The sequence below is a fragment of the Mastigoproctus giganteus genome, chromosome 3 (assembly GCF_048544385.1).
Source record: "Mastigoproctus giganteus isolate SK-2022 chromosome 3, ASM4854438v1, whole genome shotgun sequence".
NCBI classification, from domain to species: domain Eukaryota; kingdom Metazoa; phylum Arthropoda; class Arachnida; order Uropygi; family Thelyphonidae; genus Mastigoproctus; species Mastigoproctus giganteus.
Window position 1 is genome coordinate 139,168,097 of NC_143577.1, and position 24,118 is coordinate 139,192,214.

At 37.5% G+C, this 24,118-nt stretch overlaps 1 protein-coding gene across 1 annotated transcript in view; it reads left to right on the top strand.

The window, feature by feature from the left end:
- The window catches only part of LOC150088287 (cubilin-like), a 1,623,406-nt gene that overhangs the window by 1,073,786 nt on the left and 525,502 nt on the right, over positions 1–24,118 (top strand). Inside the window, exon 32 of the mRNA XM_090370104.1 lies at positions 19,237–19,364. Coding sequence (XP_090226230.1) covers positions 19,237–19,364 — 128 coding nt within the window. The remainder of the gene's footprint in view (positions 1–19,236; positions 19,365–24,118) is intronic.

Genomic DNA, 24,118 nt, shown 5'->3' on the forward strand with positions numbered 1-24,118 from the left:
TAGTAGCCTCGTCAGCAGACTCCAACTACTACCTATATGCGAAATAGCAAAAGATTATCCACGAATAACTTGATATTAGATATCTCGGATGCTTAAGAAACCATTTTAATTATGTCTTTTTACATTGTGTGCAAATTAAATACTTTGAGCCGATGGAAATGCTTAGGAACTGATGGATGTGTGAGGAATTTTGAGAAAATTTGGATGTGTGAGGCTTCTGCTTATGTGCAGGTAGAGTGGGTGGGAAACTGAAGGCTTGGGGGGGGAACAGACAAAAGATTGGAGCCGATAGAGAGGGTGAGTCCAAGTTTTGTTGGCACATGCCCATGCCCTACCAGAAGGAAAAGTGTGGGTGGCAAGGAACGGAGGAGACAGAAAGACTGTCCGCCACCCCCACACCCAGCCAGGGAAAGGGAAGAAAAAGTGGGCCAGGCAAAGGCGCCAGCTCAGATCGCCAATAAGGCTAGTGTAGTTTCTTCAGTCGGTGGAATGTAATTTCTGGGACATTGTCTCATCCAAGGTTTCCAAAAGTTCAATTTATTTTGTAGTCATTCATGGTTCCTGTTCGAGGTTTCCAGACATCCAATTTATTTTGTAGTCATTCATGGTTCCTGTTCGAGGTTGTTCAATCCAGTCAGTTTAGATCTGCATTTGTGATTTTATTTATTTATTGTGATTTTATTTTGGTCCTTCTTCTATGAGGCCGGATCCCTGCAGGTTTGATTTGTTTTGGTGGTCCTTAGTGGTGTCCAATTGTTTTTAAGATTATGGGCAGCTTTGATGGGTACTTGCATTCTCTTCATTGTGGTGGTTGCGGTTGGGTGAAGGTCCGTCTTCTGCTGAAGAGGTCCTGAGCGAATTTTGTTAGCACTTTATAGCTGTCATCATCTTCCAGGTGGAGGTGTTCCTGGATCAAATTTCAGTGATGAGCCGGTAGCATAGATCTTAATGCAAGTGGCAGTGATACATGAGGTGTTCCCATGTTTCTGTTTGGCCGCAGTGGCAGAGAGAGTAGTGTCACTGAGTTGGAAGCCTGATAGCTTGTATCTGAATGCACCATGACCGGTGAGCAGGTATGTGACTAGGAGTCCTGGAGATTGCCAGTGGGAGTATTTTGGATATACTCTCTGACTTGTCAGCACGAATTTCCGGGTGATTTCACCTTTGACTGAGTTTTCCCAGCGGGTTTGCCAGGTCTGTTGGAGATGCAGTGTGAGTTGCTTCTTTTCCATTTTAGGGTCATTGGCTAAGTCAGTCGTGTAGTTCGGACAGATGGATGTTTTTCCTTTGGTGAGGTGGTGGAGGATTCTTCAACAAACGATCTCCAGGTCTAGGGAGAAGGTACCCATAAGGACCTGCAGCACATGAGTACTGACAGTCCTGCAGGCTGTGGAGATCGTTAGCAGGGTATATCTTTATATCATCTCTATTTTCCCCTGTTGACCATGGTGGTTGCTTTGTGATAGCAGACTCCGGAGGCATATGAAATGGCTGGCAGGAAGGAATACTGTCGGGTAGAAGAGGGCGAGGGTCCTTTTTCTCAAGCCCCAGTCCTTACTGGTGACCCTTGTAAAGAGTGCCGAATAGTTTCTGGTTTTATTCCTGATTTATGTCAGATGTGGTGTCGATAGATTCCTATCAAGCATGACTCCCAGATATTTTAATTCTGTTGCGAGTTTGACGGTTCCCCCTGGACTTTGATTTGGGGAGGCCTCCTAATATCTAGGGTCCCCCTGAGTAGGACTGAACATGTCTTGGTTGGAGAAATTATGAGTTTGTTGTTGTCAGCTTACTCTGGCAGAATAGTGACTGCTCTGTTTGTGTTTGGGTGTGACGTTTCCAAGGTTGAGATTTAACATTCCAAAGAAGAGGGCCTAGAACAGAACCCTGTGGTCATCCTCTGTGTATCAACTGTGATACAGAGCAGTATGAAGTAGTGACTGTGACTGACCTGTCTGAGAATTATGTACTGATGCATTTGTATAGATTTGCTGGCAGGTTAGCCTCCCAGATGCCGAGGACACTTGACCACCAGATGGTGTTAAACGCCCCAGCAAAATCTATTGTGATGATGAGGAAGTACTTTTGGTTGGTTGTAGCATTAACAATATTTTCCAATGCGTCTACGGTGGAGTGTCCTTTTCTGAACCCGAACTGATTTCGGGATTGAAGCCCTGCATTTGAGTAGTGGGTTTCTATCCGATTTTGTAGGTGTTCCATCAGCTTGCTCAGTACTGACAGTAAGGCTATGGGTCTGTAGGACACGGGAGGTCCTGCCACTTTGTTCGATTTTTGAAGATGAGCCGAAGCTTTGCCGTTTTCCAGGTGTGGGAAATAGCCTTCTTTTAGGCACTGGTTAAATAAATTTAGTATTTTTTCTGGGACAGTCTCAACTGCGTTTTTACAATTTCCAGCCCTAGTAAGTCTGTGCCTGCTCACTTCCTGTCTCTTAGTTTGGTGGCTGCAATGTCTAGTTCGATCCTGATAAAGGGCTCCTCCTCTTCGATTGTTGTGTAGGTACTATTTCTTAGGTAGAGCGATGTTTGTTCTGGCTTGGTTGGGTCCAGGTGTTTCTGGAACGTGGCATCTAGGATATTATTGATGAATTCCAACCACATTTTGGTGTACTCCCCTTGTGGCTTCTTGGTTGTGGGGAGGACTTCGCCTCTCGGGAGTTTATTTGCAGTCACTCTGTAGACTACTCCCCATCACAGTCACAGGTAACGATCCTCCGCAATGCACACAGTACAACTCTCTTCTTACAATGAAACATATTCTTGTTGAGTGTACTTTATACACCACTGCCTGCCAATAGTCATTTTTCTTTCTTAGGTAATGATGCTAATTTGCTGCAATTTTTCCACTTTATTAAACAGATAAAATTATATCACCGTTTTTGACTGATGTCATAACAGTCACTATGCATGTGTAACATTCATAACATTGATTAGTGCAATATGGCCTAGGTCACCCTTTCACAAAAAAAACGATGACTTACTTATCTGCCTCCCTTAATATAATTCGATTGATTCTGTCCACCCCAGATGCCATTCTTATATATAACTTTTTTTCCACTTTCCTCTTAACTTATTCCAAAATTATTTAGCTGTCTTTTAAAGTTTGATAAATTTCTGGCATCCTCCTTACCCAGAGAATTCCCCATATGTGAACGTAGATGCAAAATATTCATTCAGTTTGTCACCAACCTGAGCAGGACCATTAAAAGTCGAACAACTGCTATGAAGCAGACTAATTTTTCTCATCCCCTTCCTTCTAGTGTTTAAGTAAAGAACTGATGACTCCCTTACTCCTTTTTTGTCCTTTGCCAAAAATTTCTTGTATTCTACCTTTGCTTGCCTCCTCCTCCTTTGTGACTTGGTTATAGCCTAGTTTATGTCTACCATAGGCTTCTGTATTGCCTGATAATTTATATGCATCCCATACATTTTTCTTCTCTACCACGACTCATTAGTTCATCTGACATCCATTTCAGCCTAAAACTTGAACTGTATTTCTTAGTTGGTGTGAAAAGTCTAGCAGCAACTGTGATTAATTCCTTGAAAGCTTCCCATTTAGAATTGGCTGATGGTAACACCATCAGTTGGTCCCACTGTATAGAATTTAAAAACTGTCTGAGACTACCGTAGTCAGCTTTACAATAGCAAAAACTCTTCCTTTACCCTTTAAGGTAGTTAAATCTTAAGTAAATCCTGCATCCTTACACTGTGATCATCACCACTTAGTGGTTCTTTTATCTAAAAATTCTTAATGCATGAATAATCACTCCTGATATTCAGATCAAAAGTATTATTGTTTATACTCTACCACAACAGCCGGGTCAGTGGAGTTTATAATAAATCATCGATACAAATTTTAATCATATTTAGCAGTCATGGGCTTGAACCCCGGTCTGCTCAAAGATCACATGCAACTGCACTCTCGCCCTTGACCACTCGGCTTCATCATTCCCTCTTGTTTCCTCTCTAACATGTTGTTGTAGAAAGCAGCCATCCAATAAATCCATAAAAGGTTTGCTAGTGTATGAGTGACCAATCCACAAGTTTTGGTCCATATCTGGAAAGTTTAAATTTGCTGTTATAAGACATTCTGATTTACTAGCTCACTCTTTATTTCTCTTTACAGTCGTTCATCGTACTCATCAGAACCATGACTCCTATAACACATGCCAACTCTCATTTTTTCCCCCTTCCAAGTAGATGCCTATACGTAGTAAGGGGACCTCCCACTGATGCTGCTGGCCTTCAAGATTAGTATCACTAATAATTATATCTAATGCCCATACCTTGGTTCCAGGGTTCCTTAATTGGAATCCGGCATGTACGACTGTGCATTGCGACTCATGAAATTCAGAAACGGGGATCCTTTGGTTGACGGGGCCCATCCTTAATGCGCCACTTTGGCCTTCTTGGACAAGATGGGAAGTCCCGGACAGGCCTAACTGGGATCAATCAGTGGGTGATTTTTACTGCTAGGGTCAACTGCATTCCAATAGGTCTCCCTCCATTTGGTCTAGGGATAGGATCCACGCTTTTTTTTTTTTTATGTAAACCCCAAACATGAGAAGGATTAGAACCTATAGTACTTAGTATCGTGCTTGGGTTGGAGGTTGAGAAGATGAAAGAAGATATTTGTTGACATTGGACTTGAACTTCTGTAGACTAATGTCTACAGAAGTTCAAGTGCAATGAATTTATACGTATTTCCTGATTGTCTCTTCAGGTGAAGAGGCAATCAGGAAGTACGTATGAAGGAAGGTTGTTCCAGAAAATGGTAGTTGAATGAATAAATGAGAAAGATGAAAAGTTTGTTCGGTGAGTTTGAACTTGGACAGTAAATGGATGTTGGCTGGTGGCAGCATGTGTTCGGACTGTTTTGAAAGAGAGTGAGAATTATAGAAGCCAATTCAGAAGAACAGTGCCCATGTAAATATCTGTAGAAGAGGCATGCAGCAAAAACAGTATGTCTGTGACACAGCGGTGTAGAGAGTGTTAGAGATGAATCATTAATTAACCTAACTGCTCTCTTCTGAACGTAATCAAGAAGCCTGAGAGACATTTTGGGGGCACCACCCCAGATGTGGGAACAATATTCCATGGTAGGGTGGATTTGCAATTTGTACAGAGTGAATAGCTGTTTGGAAGAAAAGTACTGCCGAGAGCGAAAGAGAAAGCCAAGTTTTTTAGATGCAGAGGAAGAAATATTTGTAATGTGCTTGTGCCAAGAGAGATAATGAAGTTAAGGTAATCCCCAAAAGAGATATATCATTTTGCCTAGAAATCGGAGTGTCACCAAAGATAAGCACAGGAGCAGAAGAATCCTTTTTGTGAGATATAAGACAAGACTGAGTTTTAGAAGATTGATATCAACTAAGTTGTCTTTGCCCCACTGGAGATCAGCATTTAAGGAATTGGTATCAGATATTAGAGAAGTTGAAGCTGATTGAGCAGGGCAAGGTTACTCAAAATGGAAAATGGATTGCAATGTGCTATCATCGGCAAAACTATGGATAGGATTTCCAGTCAATGGAAGAAGGTCATTAATATAGAGGAAAAGAGTGAGGGAAAGATCTGAATCTTGGGGGACACGGCATTAGTGGAGAAGTTAAAAGACAGAGAGCCATCTACCATCAACCTCAGTGAGCGAACAGAGACAAAACTGGATAACCAAAAAAATAAAAAAGGCGGCAAAGAACTGGAGTAAGTTCAGGTGCATGGGTTTTGAAAACAAGTGGAGATATACCATCGGGGAACTGGAGCTTTCTTAGCATCAAGATTCATCAAAATCCATTTGACGGAAGGAGGCATTGAATGGAGCATGTTAGGAATGGTGGGAGGTGTTTTACCAAGATCATTAATACATGAGCTGGAAGAAAAATGGGATGCTAGCAGGTCAGCTTTATCCTTGGCTAAAGTGACAACAAAACCATCTGGTTTGGACAGAAGTGGTTGGTCTCTTGCCAACTGTTTTTTGCAATCGGTTATCCAAGTTTCTCTCTGATCATGATGGTAGCCATCTACCCTCAACCTCACTGATGGTGATGGTAGATGGTTCTCTGTCTTCTAACATCTCCACTAATGCCGGTTTCCCCCCAAGGTTCAGTTCTTTCCCCCACTCTTTTCCTCTTGTATATTAATGACCTTCTTCCATTGACTGGAAATCCTTTCCCTAATTTTGCCGATGATAGCACATTGCATTTTACTTTCCTGCTCAATCAGCTTCAACTTCTCAAATATCTGCTACCAATTCCTTAAATGCTGCTCTCCAGATAATTCTCCAATGGGGCAAAGACAACTTAGTTGATTTCAATCCTTCTAAAACTCAGTCTTATCTTATATCTCGCAAAAAGGATTCTTTTGCTCCTATGCTTATCTTCGGTGACACTCCGATTTCTAGGCAAAATGATATATCTCTTTTGGGAATTACCCTGACTTCTAATCTCTCTTGGCACAAGCACATTACAAATATTGCTTCCTCTGCATCTAAAAAACTTGGTTTTCTCTTTTGCTCTTGGCATTAATTTTCTTTCAAACAGCTGTCACTCTGTACAAATCGCAATCCACCCTACCATGGAATATTGTTCCCACATCTGGGGTGGTCCCACAAAAACCTCTCTCAGGCTTCTAGATTCCATTCAGAAGAGGGCAGTTAGGTTAATTAATGATTCATCTCTAACAGAGTCTCTATACTCGCTGTCTCATAGATGTACTGTTTCTGCTGCATGCCTTTTCTACAGATACTTCCATGGGTACCGTTCTTCTGAATTGGCTTATATAATTCCCACTCTCTCTTTCAAAACAGTCCGAACACTTGCTGCCACCAGCCAACATCCATTTACTGTTCAACTTGAAACTCACATAACCAACTTTTCATCTTACTCGTTTATTCATTCAACTGCCGTTTTCTGGAACAACCTTCCTTCATAAGTATTTCCTGAAAATTACAGTCTACAGAAGTTCAAGTGTAATGTCAACAAATATCTTCTTTCGTCTTCTCAACCTCCAACCCAAGCATTTTACTAAGTAGCATAGGTTCTAATACCTCTCATGTTTGGGGTTTTCATAATAAAAAGAAAAAAAAAAAAGTACCACACCAGCTACACTTATCTGGAAAACGATCAGAAAGATGACAGACAATTCTCAAATAAATCCCTCCCCCATTGTTAAATTGGATAGGACAGTTGGTCACAAATAACTTAGATCTTGTCAATGTGCATGGTGAAAATTTTGCCAATACATCAAGGACTCAACCGCCTTCAAAAATTACAAGAATGAGGCAGAAAAAATAAACCTAAACTTTTCCAGCAAACACTGTGAACAATACAACTTGCCGCTCACAGTATTAGAATTAAGCAAATTTTGCTACAGATGAAACACAGTGCAGTTGGCCCTGTTGAAATATATTATGCAACAATACAACAATTAAATGAACAATCCCAATTAGCCCTCTTAGATCTATTCAACAAGATATACCTCAAAAATTTCTTTCCATACAAATGGCACCATGCAATAATACTAGCATTCCCAAAACAGGGAAAAGACCCATCTGATCCACAAAACTATCATCCTATAGCTTTGAATAGCTGTTTAGGCAAAATCTTCGAGAAAATGGTCAACAATAGACGTGGTATCTAAAAAATAATGATCTTCTCAACCCTGCACAATATGGCTTTGGAAAAAATAGTTCTACCTTGGATGTACTTATATAACTGGAAAATCAGGTAAAAAAATGCTTTTCTCAGAAAACAGCATCAAGTTGTGGTTAATTTTGATATTGAGATAGCATGTGATACTACCTGGCACTATGGTATACTTAGAAGGTTACATCAACTTGGCCTTAGAGGACATTTACCCCTCTACTAGGTATTTTCCTTAAAAATCGGCCTTTCCAAGTTCGAATAAACAACATCCTTTCTAAAACATATGAGGAAGAATGGATAAACAAAACCCCTTCTAAAACATATCAGGTCCCCTCGAGGATCTATGCTAAGTGCCACACTTTTCTCAGTCCACTTCAGTACAATAATAGAACAAATACCAAACAACATCTTTACAACTGTCCTACACTGATGAATTCTCCATTTCTTACAAGCACAGCATATGAGGACAATAGAAAGACAATTGCAAGTAGCTGTTAACAACGTCATAAAATGGACAGAAAGAAATGAATATAGAATTTCAGTACAAAAGACCTCATGTATACATTTTTGCAGCAAAAGGAATCTCCACCATGATCCAGAACTCAGGTTGAAAGAAGGGTCCGTTTCTTAGGACTTGTTTTTGACACAAAATTGACATTTTTATAGCATATCAGTCACATAAGAGCCCACTGTGTGAAGAAAATGAATATTTTAAAAGTCCTAACTGCCATATCCTGGGAAGAACAGTACTACTCCATTTATATCGCCTACTTATTCGATCTAAGTTAGACTATGGTGCCCCAGTCAATGACTCGGCAAGACCTAGTGTCCTGAGATGGCTCCCCCTAGTACATCACTATGTGCTTGATATAGATGAACAGTGCATTGTTGAGTCAGTTTGGTGTGACATAAGCACTGTGAAAGCAAAAATAAGAGTAGGAGTGTGTTATAGGCCTAATGACTCGAATGAGTACAATGAACAATTGTACAGAGAAATAGAGTGGGCTAGTAAATCAGAATGTCTTATAATGGGGATTTTAATTTCCCAGATATTGACTGGAACTTGTGGGTTGGTCACTTGCACACTAGTAAGATTTTGTGGATTTATTGGATGATTGTTTTCTGCAGCAGCATGTTCGAGAGGCAACCAGAGAGGGTAATACTCTTGATCTGGTTATCAGCAGTGATCTGATATCACTGCTGATAACCAGAATTTGCTGATAAAGGAACCACTAGGTGGCAGTGATCAAAGTGTATTGATTTGGGATTTACTTAAATATATAATTACCATCAGGGGTAAAGGAAAGGGTTTTTTCTTCCGTAAAGGTGAGTACAGTGGTCTCAGACAGTTTTTCAATTCTGTACAGTGGGATCAACTGACGATGTTACCAACAGTAAATTCTAAGTGGGAAACATTGAAGGAATTAATCGTGGAAGATACTAAAAGTTTCATACCTATGAAGAAAAATTATTCAAGGTTTAGGCCTAAATGGTTATCAAATGAACTAATGAGACTCGTGACAGAGAAGAAAAATGCATGGGATGCATATAAATTATCAAGCGACTCAGAAGCCCATGGCAGATGTAAGCTAGTCTGTAATCAGGTCACAAAGAAGGTTAGGCAGGCGAAGGCAGATTACGAGAAATCTTTGGCAAAGGATGCTAAGAAAAATAGCAAGGATTTCTTTACTTATATAAACTCTAAAAGGAAGGAGATGAATCTGATTGGTCCACTTGATATCAGTGGTTCGACTGTTGATGATCCTGCTCAGATAGCGAACAAAATGAATGAGTATTTTGCATGTACATTCACACGTGAGGAGTTATTAAGGTTTGAAAATGGCAAAAGGTTATCAAATTGTAGCAGGGTGCTTAATGATTTTGTAATAACCGAGAGCAAAGTGTAGGAGAAATTGTTGAAGTTAAACATAAGAAAGGCACCTGCGGTGGATGGGATCTATCCAGTTATATTAAAGGAGGCAGCAAAGCAACCCCTTAGCCATAATTATGAGAGCATCCTTGGACTCAGGAGAGGTCCCCACAGACTGGAGATGTGCAAATGTATCTCCAATTCACAAAGGGGGATCGAAGGGTGACATGAGTAACTACAGACCCGTTAGTTTAACTTCCGTTCTGGGTAAAATAATGGAATCACTGGTTAAAGATGCATTGCAGGATCATCTAGACAAGACTGCAGCAATAATTCAGACACAGCATGGATTTGTTAAAGGAAAGTCTTGTCTGACAAATTTGATAGGATATTATGATATGGTTACAAAGGAACTGGATGCAAAAAATAATTTTGATATCATATATTTTGATTTCAGGAAAGCTTTTGACACTGTTGCACATGGAAGGCTATTGTACAAATTGGAGCAGAATGGTATTAAGGGTAAATTGCTACAATGGAAAAAAGGATGGTTGAGTGGGAGAAGACAGAGGGTGGTAATCAATGGTTGCTGCTCTTTCTGGAGTAATGTTATTAGTGTAGTCCCACAGGGTTCTGTGTTGGGTCCACTTTTGTTTTGTATATTTATCAATGATATTGATAAATATACAAATTGAAAAATATATAAAAAATACAATATACAAAGGTATATCAGGCTTAGTGTCGAAGTTTGCAGATTAGCATTAGCATTAGCATTAGTAGGCATTTGATGCAAGAAAGCAAGCTTATGAAGCATCAGCCAAAAAAAAAAAAAAAAACATAAATAAATAAATAAAAAATAACCACTTCACCTTCACCCCTCTGTTCGTTCGAAATACCTGTCCAGCTGAGCTTTAAACTTATTTAGGCTATCAACTTCCACGACAAGGGATGGAAGTCTATTCCACCAACCAACCACCTGCTGGCTAAAGGCAAATTTTCTCACGTCTATCCTACATCTGTCTTTTCTCAATTTGAATTTATGCCCTCTCAGGTGATTATTCTGAGCAAGAGGAAGAATCCCATCAGCATTGAGCATGCTCAAACCATTCAAGCCTTTATACACCTCTATCAGATCACCTCGCCGGTGCCTAGTTTCCAGACACTGTAATTTGCAAAACTTAAGCCTTTCTTCGTAAGAGCACCACTTTGTTCCATTCACTAATCTTGTTGCCCTTCTCTGTACTCGTTCCAGCATCTCTACATCCTTCTTGAAATGAGGCCTCCAGACCTGTATACAGTACTCTAGGTGTGGTCTGACCATTGCCTTATACAATGGAATAATCACCTCCTTATCCCTGCTAGAAAAATTCCTATATATCATCGACAATACACCATGAACTACTGTTGCCGCCCGTCTGCACTGCTCAGAAAACTTCATATCTGCCTGCACAACCACCCCCAGGTCCCTTTCATTCTCTATCACTGTCACTGTAGTACCACAGTGACATTGATACAGTGATACAGAGTTGATACGTTGCTCTGGGGTTGCTGTTTCCCATATGTAGTACTTTACATTTGTCAATGTTAAACTTCATTTGCCACCTCTCAGCCCATCTGCTCAACCTTTCCAGATCCTGTTGCAGTAGCATAGTGTCAGTAGTGGCCTTGACAACCCTGCCAACCTTCGTATCGTCTGCAAACTTGGATATTAAGCTTGATATACCATCATCAATATCATTTATAAATACAGAAAACAATAATGGACCCAATACTGAAACCTGAGGGACTCCACTAATAACATTAGTCCACGATGAGCAGTGTCCATTGATCACCACTCTCTGTCTTCTCCCCCTCAACCAAGAGAGGCTTTATCCATAGCAGCAATTTGCCTCCAATGCTACACTGCTCCAATTTGTGCAGCAGTCTTCCATGTGCAACAGTATCAAAAGCCTTTCTAAGATCCAATTATATAATATCAAAGTTATTCCCTGCATCCAGTTCTTTTGTGACTGCATCATAGTATCCAATCAAATTGGTCAGGCAAGACTTCCCCTTAACAAAACCATGCTGTGTCTGAGCTATAACTGAAGTCTTGTCTAGATGATCCTGCAGTGCTTCTTTAACCAGTGCCTCCATTAATTTTCATACAAGGTGATACAAGGGTTGGCAGGGTTGTTAATGACAGTAATGGCAGTGTGCTACTGCAACAGGATCTAGAAAATTTGGGCAGATGGGCTAAGAAGTGGCAACTGAAGTTTAACCTTGACAAATGCAAAGTACTGCAATTACCATATGGGTAGAAGTAATCCCAGAGAAACGTACCAACTGTGTGGTACTACACTTAAGGTGGTACAAAATGAAAAAAATCTGGGTGTAATTGTGCAGTCAGATATGAAGTTTTCTGAGCAATGCAGACAGGCTGCCAGGACAGGTCATGGGGTTTTGTCAATGATATATAGGAATTTTTCCAGCAGGGAAAAGGAGGTGATTGTCCCTCTGTATAAGGCAATGGTCAGACCACACCTTGAGTACTGCGTACAGTACTGGAGGTCTCATTTTAGGAAGGATGTAGCTTGAGCGTGTACAGAGAAGCCGACCGGGCTAGCCGGGTGGGTAAAGTGCCTGCCTGGCAACCCAAAGGTCGCGGGTTCGAATCCTGCCTTGGGCTTGGATCAAAGTACTGCAAAAAAACCTTGGGAGGTGCACTATGGCCACAGAAGCCGATGCGCCAACAACTACCAAAAAAAAAAAAAAAGTGTACAGAGAAAGGCAACAAGATTGGTGAGAGTAATGAAAGGATCCTCTTACCAAGAGAGGCTTAAGTTCTGCAAATTGCAGTGGCTGAAGACTAGGCACCTGCATGGTGATCTTTTGAGGTGTATGAGGCCTTGCATAGGATGAACACGCTGAATTCTGATAGGATCCTTCCATTTGTTTAGATTACGAACCTAAGGGAGCATAAATTAAAATTAAGAAAAGACCGATGTAGAATAGATGTGCAGAAATTTGCCTTTAGCCAGTTGGTGTTTAATTGCTGGAACAAACTTCCATCTGTTGTTGTGGAAGTTGATAGGTTAAAGAAATTTAAGGAGGAACTGGACAGGCATTTGGAGGGAATGCTGTGATTTTTTTTTTGGCTGATGCTGCTTAAGCTCATGCACTTGCTTTCTTGCATCACATGCCACTACTACTACTACATCACTGGCAGCAACAATGGCAAGTTCTAAGATATAACAAATTGCACCAAATTCAGAGTTTACTCCAACATTGGAGATCCAGCATACAACAAAATAGACATGATGAAATGATACTTGCAAGGTTAAGAATAGGACCCACTTATTTCAGCCACTGTCATATCTTGCGAGGAGTTCATCCTCCTCTACGTCCCACCTGCCACACACAACAAACAGTAGAACATGTACTAATTACCATATTGGAAGAGAGGAAAAATATAGCAGATGTTTTTCACTTCCTCAAGGAAATAAACTTTTATAATCAAATATGAAATCAAATATCTCTGCAGTAAGTTGTAGACACTCTGTGACCCTTAGAAATCATTCCCAATAAAATATGAACACAAACAGCATTACTACATAAAACCTATAAAAATATCTCTGCAGTAAGTTATAATCACTCTGTGACCCTTGGAAATCATTCCCAATGAAATATAAACACAAACAGAATTGTGTATAAAACATTCCATGTGCATTTTAGCCACAGTAGCTCTTGTGCCAAGAATACTCAAATCAAAATCAAACCCCAAAACTATGTCACTTCCACTACCTCAAGGCTCTTTGCTACTGCTACATTCGTCTGCCTGAGGAATGATTTTCATTGAAATTCACTATAATTAAAAATACTACACTAAACTAATATACCTAATGCAGTAATAACACTATACACCAGTTATACTATGAACTTTACGTTATTAATTACATATAATTAAAATTTGAATTTTCTTATCAATACAGAAAAATGCCTGCAGTTGTCAAATGTGGTTCCTTAAGCAGCTATAAATGAAAAGTATCAATCAAAGTAATCAAATAATAATTATGCTCTTAATTCTAAATAAAATGTAACAGTATCAAGCCTATACTGTTATGCTTGAAAGTTATAAGTTAATTATAATTTATAAAAAAATATCCAACAAACAGTGATTCGAACTTTAGAGCTACCTAATTATCACAATTTGAAAATTAAAATGTCCCTAACAATCAGTCTGTAATACTATTATGATGGTGGATGGATACGATGCAAAGGTTCTACTTATATTAAGTAGCAACATACAAAATCTCTAGCTAAATTAAAAATAAACTAACAAGCCTGACTAGGACTTATAAACTACTTATAAAATACAATTTTATAGGACAATTAGGTCAATAAAATTACAGAATTTTTCAAAAACTTATATGTTGCAGCTGAAAATTCTTTGACTAGCATGTGGATGTGCAGAATACTGCAGCAATATATAGCACTGGACCAACAGGTGGTTTTCCTTCCTATACTGCATCTAACGCTGCTTTTCTCCATAGTTGTTATATGTCCACAATCCACAAAGCTCATGTGTTGAAAAAGAATGCATTCCTACAACTGAGTTCATCGAAACATGATCACCTAAACTTTTAGAACCCAGTGTGATGGAGGTTGTCAGGAACACACCTCCATAGATTCCCTTTCTTGCTGAAAATTTCAGTGTTTATTACATGGGTTGAGTAGACATTTTCCATGTGACTGAACTTGCTGAACATTGATCCAGATCTATGGTCATTTGAACGTCCTATTGTTATGATATTTTGGACTCTTTCTATGTAAAGGATAGCAATACCAGTATAGCATGAAGATTTTATTTATTTTGTAGCTGTTATTTGGTTAAATTAATATAATTAGTTGCCTTCTGACAGACATCACCATCCATCTTCTGATTGTTGATGGCGGCTGTAGTTCACCTTAGTATTTCTGTTTTGCTAATTTATATAAATATCACCTATTTTAAGATTCCTATAGCCAGTATACAGAATCATTTATGTGATTGATTTACATTAATACTGAATCTTATTATGATTTTTGGGTTTTGTTTTATTTTTGTTTTTAATTCTTTGCAGTTTTATTTATGAAACAGTGGTTTATATGTAAATTGAAAACCAGGGCACTTAATGCACTGTGATCGCCCTTTTTTTTTTTTTTTTTTTGGCACCTTCATTTTTTTCTGATATGCTATTAAAAAGAGTTTAACTGATGCTGGCAATCCATCTATCCAGCCATCCAGCAATCCATCTTGGCAATCAACCAATTTGATTGCCAAGATGGATTGCTGGGTAGCTGCAGAGCACAAGGTAGAGGGTTGTGATTAATAGATAATCTTCAGATTTGTGTAACATCAGCAGTGGGGTCTCTTGAGGATCAGTTCTTGGACTACTCTTGTTTCTCAATTTCATGAATGACATTGATGAAGGGATAGAAGGCATGGTGTCAAAATTTGCAGATGACGTAAACATTGAGTGTCATTAATGATCAGCACCAAGCACTGCTCCTTCAGGATGACTTGAAAGAAAAACAGCAAAGAGTTCTTTACTTATGTAAACTCTAGAAGGAAGGGGATGAATTACAAATGACTTCAGAGATGGTCAGAGAAGTGGCAGCTAAGTTTTAATGCTGAAATGCAAGGTCTAAGGATAGGGATCTGAAATGCCAGGACAGGGAGTTACAATATGTGCAGATATGAAATTTTCTGAACAAGTGTAAACAGGCAGCCAGAAAAGCCTATAGTGTCCTATTGATGATTTAATTAACGTGATCCTGTAGAGATAGAGAGGTCATAATCTCATTGTATATTGTGGGATTGTAATTGTAAGGCCACATTTGGAATATGCATTATACTATGTTTATTTATGGAGATTTCATTTGAAAAAAGACATTGAGCTTTTTGAAGAGTCCAAAGTCGGGGAACTTGTGGTTGGTCACTCGCACACTAGCAAGACTTTTGTGGATTTATTGGATGGCTGTTTTCTACAGCAACATGTTTGAGAGGCAAACTAGAGGGACTAATGCTTTTGATATGATTATCAGTAGTGATTCTTCTTCCTTTAAGAATCTGCAGATAAAGGAACCACTAGGTGGCAGTGATCACAGTGTACTGATGTGGGATTTACATAATGATGTAACTACCATAAGAGGTAAGGGGAAGGATTTTTGCTTTCTTAAAGGTGACTACAGTGGTCTCTGAGAGTTTTTAAATCCTATACAGTGGGATCAACTGATGATGATGTTACCAGTGGTGAATTCTAAATGGGAAGCCTTCAGGGACCGAATCTTGGAGAGCACTAGGCTTTTCATACCAACTAAGAAATACTGTTCAAGTTTTAGGCCTAAATGGATATCAGATGGATTAATGGTGCTTAGCAGAGAAGAACAATGCATGGGATGCATATAACTTATCAGGTAACACAGAAGCCTATGGCAGATATAAGCTAGTCTGTAATCAAGTCACAAAGGAGGTTAGGCTGGCAAAGGCAGATTTCAAGAAATCTTTGGCAAAGGATGCAAAGAAAAACAGCAATGAGTTCTTTAGTTATGTAAACTCTAGAAGGAAGGGGATGAATCAGATTGATGATCCTGCTCAGGTAGCTGATAAACTGAATGAGTATTTTGCATCTGAGTTCATATATGAGGAATTATTCAAGGAGGGGGAATTATTATTATTATTATTATTAGCCATATGGCTCAAGGAAGCCTGAAGCTTACTAACTGAACCTGCAAAAAAAAAATTCCCCGAGTTACCCTGAGAGAGAGAGAGAGAGAGAGAGAGAAAAAATAAAAGGAATCATCAAGAAAGAGAAGAATGATGATATCCAGCTCAGGACACTGGGTGTGCCAAGTCCATACTCACCAGATGTGAGCCCCCGGCAATTCCAGAAGTTTATCAAACTCTAACATGGAGCTGAGTGATTTTGTAATAACTGAGAGCAAAATGTTGAAATTGTTTAAGTTATGCATAAGGAAGGCGCCTTATCTATCCAATTATATTAAAAGAGGCAGCAAAGAAATTAAGCAAACTCTTAGCCATAATTATTAATGCTTCCTTCTTTGAGGTCCTCATGGTTCTCCAGTCCATGAGGACCTCAACGGAGGTCCTCATGGACTGGAGATGTGCAAATGTGTCCCCAATTCACAAAGAGGATCAAAGAATGACACTGGTAATTACAGACCTGTTAATTTAACTTGTGTACCCAGTAAAATAAAAGAGTCACTGGTTAAGGAAGCGATGCAGTATTCATCTAGACAAGACTGCAGTTATAGTTCAGGCACAGCATGAGTTTGTTAAAGAGGAAGTCTTAACAAAGGAGTGATCACAAAGGAATTGGATGCAAAGAATAATTTTGATATTATATACTTGGATTTTAGGAAAGCTTTGATACTGTGGCACATGGAAGACTACTGTACAAATTGGAGCAGTATGGCATTAAGGACAAATTGCTACAATGGATAAAAGGATGGTTCAGTGGGAGAAGAAAGAGAGTGGTTATCAGTGTACACTGCTCTTCATGGACTAATGTTATTAGTGGATTCCCCTAGGTTTTGGTGTTGAACCCATTGTTGTTTTTGGTATTTATCAATGATATTGATGAAGGTATATTGGGGTTAATGTCTAAGTTTGCAGACAGTACGAAGGATGGCAGGGTTATTGATGACAGTAATGATAGTATGCTACTGCAGCAGGATCTGGAAAAGTTGAGCAGATGGGCTAAGAGGTGGAAAATGAAGTTTAACATTGACAAATGTAAAGTACTGCATATGGGTAGCAGTAACCCCAGAGTAACATATCACTGGGTTTTACTACGCTTTAGGGTAGTGGAGAATGAAAAGGACCTGGGGTAATTGTGCAGTCAGATATGAAATTTTCTGAGCACTGCAAAAATGCTGCAAGGGTAGTTCATGTTGTCTTGTCAATGATATCCAGGAATTTTGCTAGCAGGGATAAAGGGGTGATTGTCCCCTTGTATAAGGCAATTGTCAGGCCACACCTTGAGTACTGTATATACAGGTCTGGAGGCCTCATTTTAGGAAAGACGTAGAGCTGCTGGAACGCGCACAGAGAATGGCAGTGGGATTGGTGAGTAGAACATAGGGTTGGTGTTACCAAGAAAGGCTTAAGTTCTGCATATTGCAGCTTCTGGAGACTAGGCACCTCCAAGGTGGTCTAATTGAGGTGTATAAGGCCTGGAATGGATTGAGCAAGCTCAATACTAATGGGATTCTTCCTTTAGAGAGGGCATAAATTCAAATTGAGGAAAGAATTAAAGAAAGTTGTAGAATAGATGTGTGGAAATTCACTTTTAGCCAGTGGGCGATTGATAGTTGGAACAAACTTCCATCTGTTGTAGTTTTTTTTTTTTTTTTTTTTTTGATTTGGTAGTTGTTGGCGCATCGGCTTCTGTGGCCATATTGCACCTCCCAAGGTTTTTGCAGTACTTTGATCCAAGCCCGAGGCGGGAATCGAACCCGCGACCTTTGGGTTGCCGGGCAGGTACTTTACCCACTCGGCTAGCCCGGTCGGCCATCTGTTGTAGTAGAGGTCAGTAACTTAAATAAGTTCAAGGCAGGACTAGACAAACATTTGGTGTGAATGGATAGGTGAAAATGGGTGTGTTTTTTTTTTTTTTTTTTTTTTTGTGGCTAATTCTATATAAGATAATTCTATATTTCTCTCTTGCATCATATGCCCTACTAATGCTAACTCAGATGGCGATATTGGTAGAAGGACCAAAAGATTCTGATTAAATTGGCTACAGAGCTTGGCTCTGAAAAGGATTATAAAATGAACAAAGGTGGAATTCTCACTTTTTTAAAGAATTCCAGAACTAGATGGATGTGAATTCAAATTACAAGGGTTGAAGTTTAGATTTGATTGTTGCAAGTTTTCTTTTAGCCAGCAAGCCATTGATTGTTGGAACAAGTTGACCTTGCAAGTAGTTGACAGATTGAATGTATTCAAAGGTCAGCTGAATTCAAAGGTACCGGTGTGAGGAGGAAAGCATATAATTTGAATTTTCTTATCTACTTAGGGTTTTTTTTTTTTTTTTTGCTAGCGCCACAGAAGTGTGCATCTTCCTTGCAAATACTATTACTATTTTTTATTAAATTAAATTAAACATACCTTGAGTATTATAAACATGATAAATGTAGTATTATTTATATAATAAATAATAATCTCTTTTAATTGAAATTAATAGCATGTTGAACTTAAAAAAAAAAAAAAAAAATCTGAGATGGCGCATAAATGCCACAATAAATGCCTAGACACTGAGCTTTAAACCATGGTCTTTCTACTTGCAGTGCTTTGAGTTAAATATGAAATAAACAAATGTCACCTGTGCTGTAAATAATTTCTCTGAAAAAAGCAAACTGCACCATAAATGATTCTTAGAATTTACTCTGTATCATCCCTTTCCCAAAATCAAAAGTCAAAAGAGAAGAAGTTATATCCAATTTTCTTTCTTTTTGGTTGGTACCTTAAAAAGTAAATGTAAGCTGGAAGGCATTTTAAACAGGAGTGCTGTAGCCATTAAAATTGCACGACAGAACTTCATAGAATTCACCATGGAACCAAAAAAAAATAACATTAAATAGGAGTGTTATAATGACTTTACTGAAATTGTACTTTATCAACTACACTCAAGGTATTTCTTTCTTTTTTCTTTTTTTTTTCCAGATTGTGGTGGTAAATTTTCAGACATTGAAGATATAATTATAACATCTCCAGGATATCCAAATACCTATCCACCTAATTCAAATTGTTTCTGGTTATTTACCAGTATGGACAGGGGAAAACAAATCAACGTAAGCGAATTTACTGTCGTTTAGCTGTTTTTTTTATTTTTTTTATTTATTAATTTGAAACAATTTGTTTATCAATCTTTAATAAATTTATTGAAGGTAGATATGCTGAATTTAAAATATAATATTTTTCTTAAACTTTAAACTAACTTGTTTCTCTGTATGCTTGGTGGATAGCAGACTTTTGACTGTCATAAATTGCTGTGGTTTTAGTACTCACAATAAATTAACTTTATATATTTATGGGTCACTTTGAAATACTCTACTTTTAAACAAGTAGCAAATGAATTGTTATTCTATTGTCTGTAAAATTTATTTACTAAGGCCATAATATAACTTGTGCAGTATTAAATATTTGAAATTTAACTTCATTATAATGCAGAGCAATCACATAGAAGGGCTTTGTTACTCAAATGCTATCAGATTGTAGCTATTTCAGACATGCCTACAATCTGTAGAGAGACTAGAATGTCTTGAAATAGGTTGCCATAACAGTGTCCCATATGTTAGACTGATAATCTTTTAATGACAGTTTTGTTTAAAAGTAGTGTATTTTAGGACAGCTTGTTGATATCCAAAGTTTGTTCAAATGTCTGTTTGCAGGCACACAAATAAAATAGGAAGTCCTCATTTTAATAAATTTATTTCTAGTCATATAGATTAAATATTTGATCTTTTGATTTTGATCTCTTGCTAGATTAAATATTTGAAGTGTAATTGTGTTTTTCACTCAGTTACTCCTAATACAAATATTTTATCAAAGATTAATTTGATCTACATTGTTTTAAATTTTTTTTTATATGGATTCATTTCATTTCATGTCAGTTTCTATTCTTAAGTACATCCTTTAACTACTAATTATATAAATTTAACTTCATTAAATGATGTCACAGGCAGTAGACTGACTAAAAGAGCATTAAAGGTCTGGAATAATTTCTGAAATGATTTTTTATTTTCTATGAATTTTTTTCTTAAATTTGCTATACAAGTAAAAATTGATAAAATAAAAAGCAGTAAAATCTATTTCAGTCAAAAATAAAATGTCCAGAAATTTTGATCACCAGATGTATTGCACAAGCAGTTTATATATTTTTTATTTATATGTGGTAGATTTCAGAGCTTTTCATTATTTTATTGTATACATGCAGTTTACTTTTAGCAGTGTTCATGTATAGAACTCCCATACTGTTGTAAAGTGGTCTGCTTATTTTTAAATATTTATTAAGCAAATTGTCTTGCACATCCATGATCAGATTATTCTTTGGTGTGTGCAAGCCACTCAGCCATCAGTGTTTTCTATGAGATTGTTGTTTAATGTCTAGTTAAAGTCACAGAAAAATTATTGATTATTGTGATAGAATATTTTTAAAAAATAATTAGTGTTTATAAGAAATATGAACGCTTAAAAAATAATCAACATCAAAAAAATGAATCTCAGTTCTGAAAACTGTACAGACTATATGAAGAATAGTCTTCCAGTTATTCACTACTCGTGGCACCTCCGTAGCCAGGTGGGCAGGAGTAGCAGTGCGTAGCACATGCTTCTTGATTAGACCAGGGTTCGAGTCGTGAGACACCAAATGCGGAGGATGCGGAAAGGTCAGGGAATGACCACCGCATATCCCCGAAGCAATATGGCCTTAGTTGCTAATGCTCCTAAAAACCAAATAACAAAAACAACATTCACTACTCACATTGTAAAATAGTAGACTTAAGTTTCTTGCTAATAAACAAGTGGTTTCTTATTCTTCAAATAAGTTTCTTGCTAACAAACTTGCTAATAATCAAATAAAAATCAGAAATTATCCACGATATTGAGAAAAATCTTGAAGGTCTCAACTTTTTCTAGTGCCTTTTGGTCATTTGCTATAATTGAAGCTATAATATATCAGCTGCAAATTTCATCACAATGGCAGTTAGGTAGCTGTGGCCCCAATCAATAACTCAAGTAAAAGGTGATTGATGACTGAATCTCTCGTTCAGATAGATGATTTAGCATTAGCATTAGTAGAGGCATATGACACAAGATATAAGCTTTACAGCATCAGAAAAAAAGGAAAAAAAAAAAGAATCCCATTTCACACATCCATTTTCCCTAAAAGTTTGTCAAGTTCTTCCTTGAATTTATTTCAACTATCAACTTCCACAACAGATGGAAGTTTGTTCCAGCAATCAACTACCTGCTGGCTAAAGGAAAATTTCCGCACATCTATTCTACAACTTTCTTTCCTCAATTTGAATTTATGTCCACTCAGATTTGTAATCTGAGCAAGAGGAAGAATCCCATCAGCATTGAGCCTGCTCAACCCATTAAAAGCATTATATACCTCAATAAGACCTCATTATACACCTCGCAGATGCCTAGTCTCCAGATGCTGCAGTTTGCAGAACTTAAGCCTTTCTTGGTAAGAGGACCCTTTTGTTCCCCTCACCAATCTTGTTGCCCTTCTCTGTACTCGTTCTAGCATCTCTACATCCTAAAATGAGGCCTCCAGACCTGTATACAGTACTCAAGGTGTGGCCAGACCATTGCCTTATATCTTGGTAACATCATCAGTTTGTCCCATGTATAGAATTTAAAAACTGGCTAAGACAACTGTAGAAGGGTTTTTCTTTATGAAAGAAAAACCCTTCCCTTTACCCCTGATACTTTAAGTAAATTCCACATCAGTATACTTTGATCACTGCCACTAGTTCCTTTAGCTGTAAATTGTTCAAGTAAGGAGACCGCACTTAAAAAAAAAAGACATTGTGCTTCTTGAAAGGATTCAAAGATGTGTAACTCGCCTGGTGAGATGGGCAAAAGGACGTCCACATGAGGAAAGACTTTGAATATGTGGGTTGCAGAGCTTGGAAACTAGGCACTTTAGAGGAGACTTGATTGAGGTGTTTAAGGTTCTGAGAGGCATAAATAAAATGAATGAGGATGAAATTTTCGCAGTTATAAATGATTTTAGAACTAGGAGGCATACGGGGGTGATGTTTAGACCGGATTGCAGGAAGTTTTATTGTAGCCGGCATGTTATAAATTAGTTATAAAATAATTATAAAAATTTAAACACTTTTGACACACTTTTAAATTAATTCTATTTTATTGGATTCACTAAATAATTTTAAATTAAATTATGACACAAGCATTGATTGTATTCCCATGGCTTTTTGAAAACACTGCTTTGTGCTCCTTCAACAACAGTTGTTGCATTTAATAAATGCTATCTTCAAAAAGGATATTTTCCCATCAAGATTAAAGGTAACCACTATTACCCCATTACTTAAAAAGGAATCAACAGATAGCCCAGCCTCTTTTAGACCAATACATAAGGCAAATTAAGCTTAAAACAGCTTTGTTGTTTTACCCTATGCTTTACTATGGGATCCTGTGGTGACACTATGACACATAGAAAGATATGTCCTTTAGATTGAATTTAAAGCAGAAATGCAAACTACCAACCAGAAAAGACAAACAAATTAAAAATAAGTTATGTTACCAGTTACTTTTACTCTGACCATTAAGCATTGCAGCTTGGCTTTGACCTTAAAAACTAAATTGATCAAAAAGGAAGTCAAGCAATGCTTTTATAACTTTAAGATAAACCTGGGATAAACTTAGAAAGACATTATAAAAACCCTGGGATATTTTCTTTAGTATTCAAGATCCTAATATGATTTTGGGATGTACTGTGTCACTAACATACCAATTAGCTTCTCTAAGTTAAACACTGATAAATTGTCAGTGTGGTTTTCTAAAACAATAATACAATTACTTAAGAAAAAAAAGGGAATGTTCATTATGTATATATATAGTATGTATAAAATGTAAGTCATATATATATATGACTTTTATATCCAGTTTTCCAATTAAGAAGACAGGTTAAGTACAGTGTTAATTTACAAAATGCAGTGTTAAAAAAACATATGAGGCCATTCTGGAAGCAATGAAGAAGAAGAAGAAGATGGAAAATAAGAATTATAACTGTGCTAATAGAATGGAAGCCATTAATGTAGATGATTTTGCTAAGTACTTTCTGTGATCTATGTAATAAAAAAATCAGAAAGTAATAATAATACGTTTGATAATAATCTGTTTATAAATTACAGTGATATTTTGACACACTCTGAAATTCATTCTAATATTTTATTGGATACACTAAATAAGTTTAAATTAAATTATGACACAAGCATTGATTATATTCCCATGGCTTTTTGGTCCTTCAACAACAGTTGTTGCATTTAGTAAATGCTATGTTCAAAAAGGGTATTTTCCCATCAAGATTAAAGGTAACCACTATCACTCCGTTATTTAAAAAGGGCTCAAAAGATAGCCCAGCCTCTTTTAGACCAATACATTAGGCAAATCCATTAAGTAATCCTAAATTAAGTAAGATCATTGAAATATTATATATACACAGCTATGCTGTTTTGTTAGAAGCAAATTTAGTCACATTCAGCATAGTTACCTTATGGGTAAGTCAACAATGACAGACTTGCAGTCCTTGGAGCATGATATTAAATGACAGTAATAACCAAATAGATATCATTGACAATAAATCATTGAAAATATCATATAGATATCTTGACAATAATAACCAAATAGATATCATTTATCTGGGCAAAAAGCATTTGATTCTGTCCCACACAACTTAATTTGTCTCAAATTGAGTCACATTGTGGTAAAAAGTAATGCTTTTTCATTGATAGTAGACTTTTTTAATAATAGAAAAAGCAGAGTGCTATTTGAAGGAATCTGTTCCTTTACT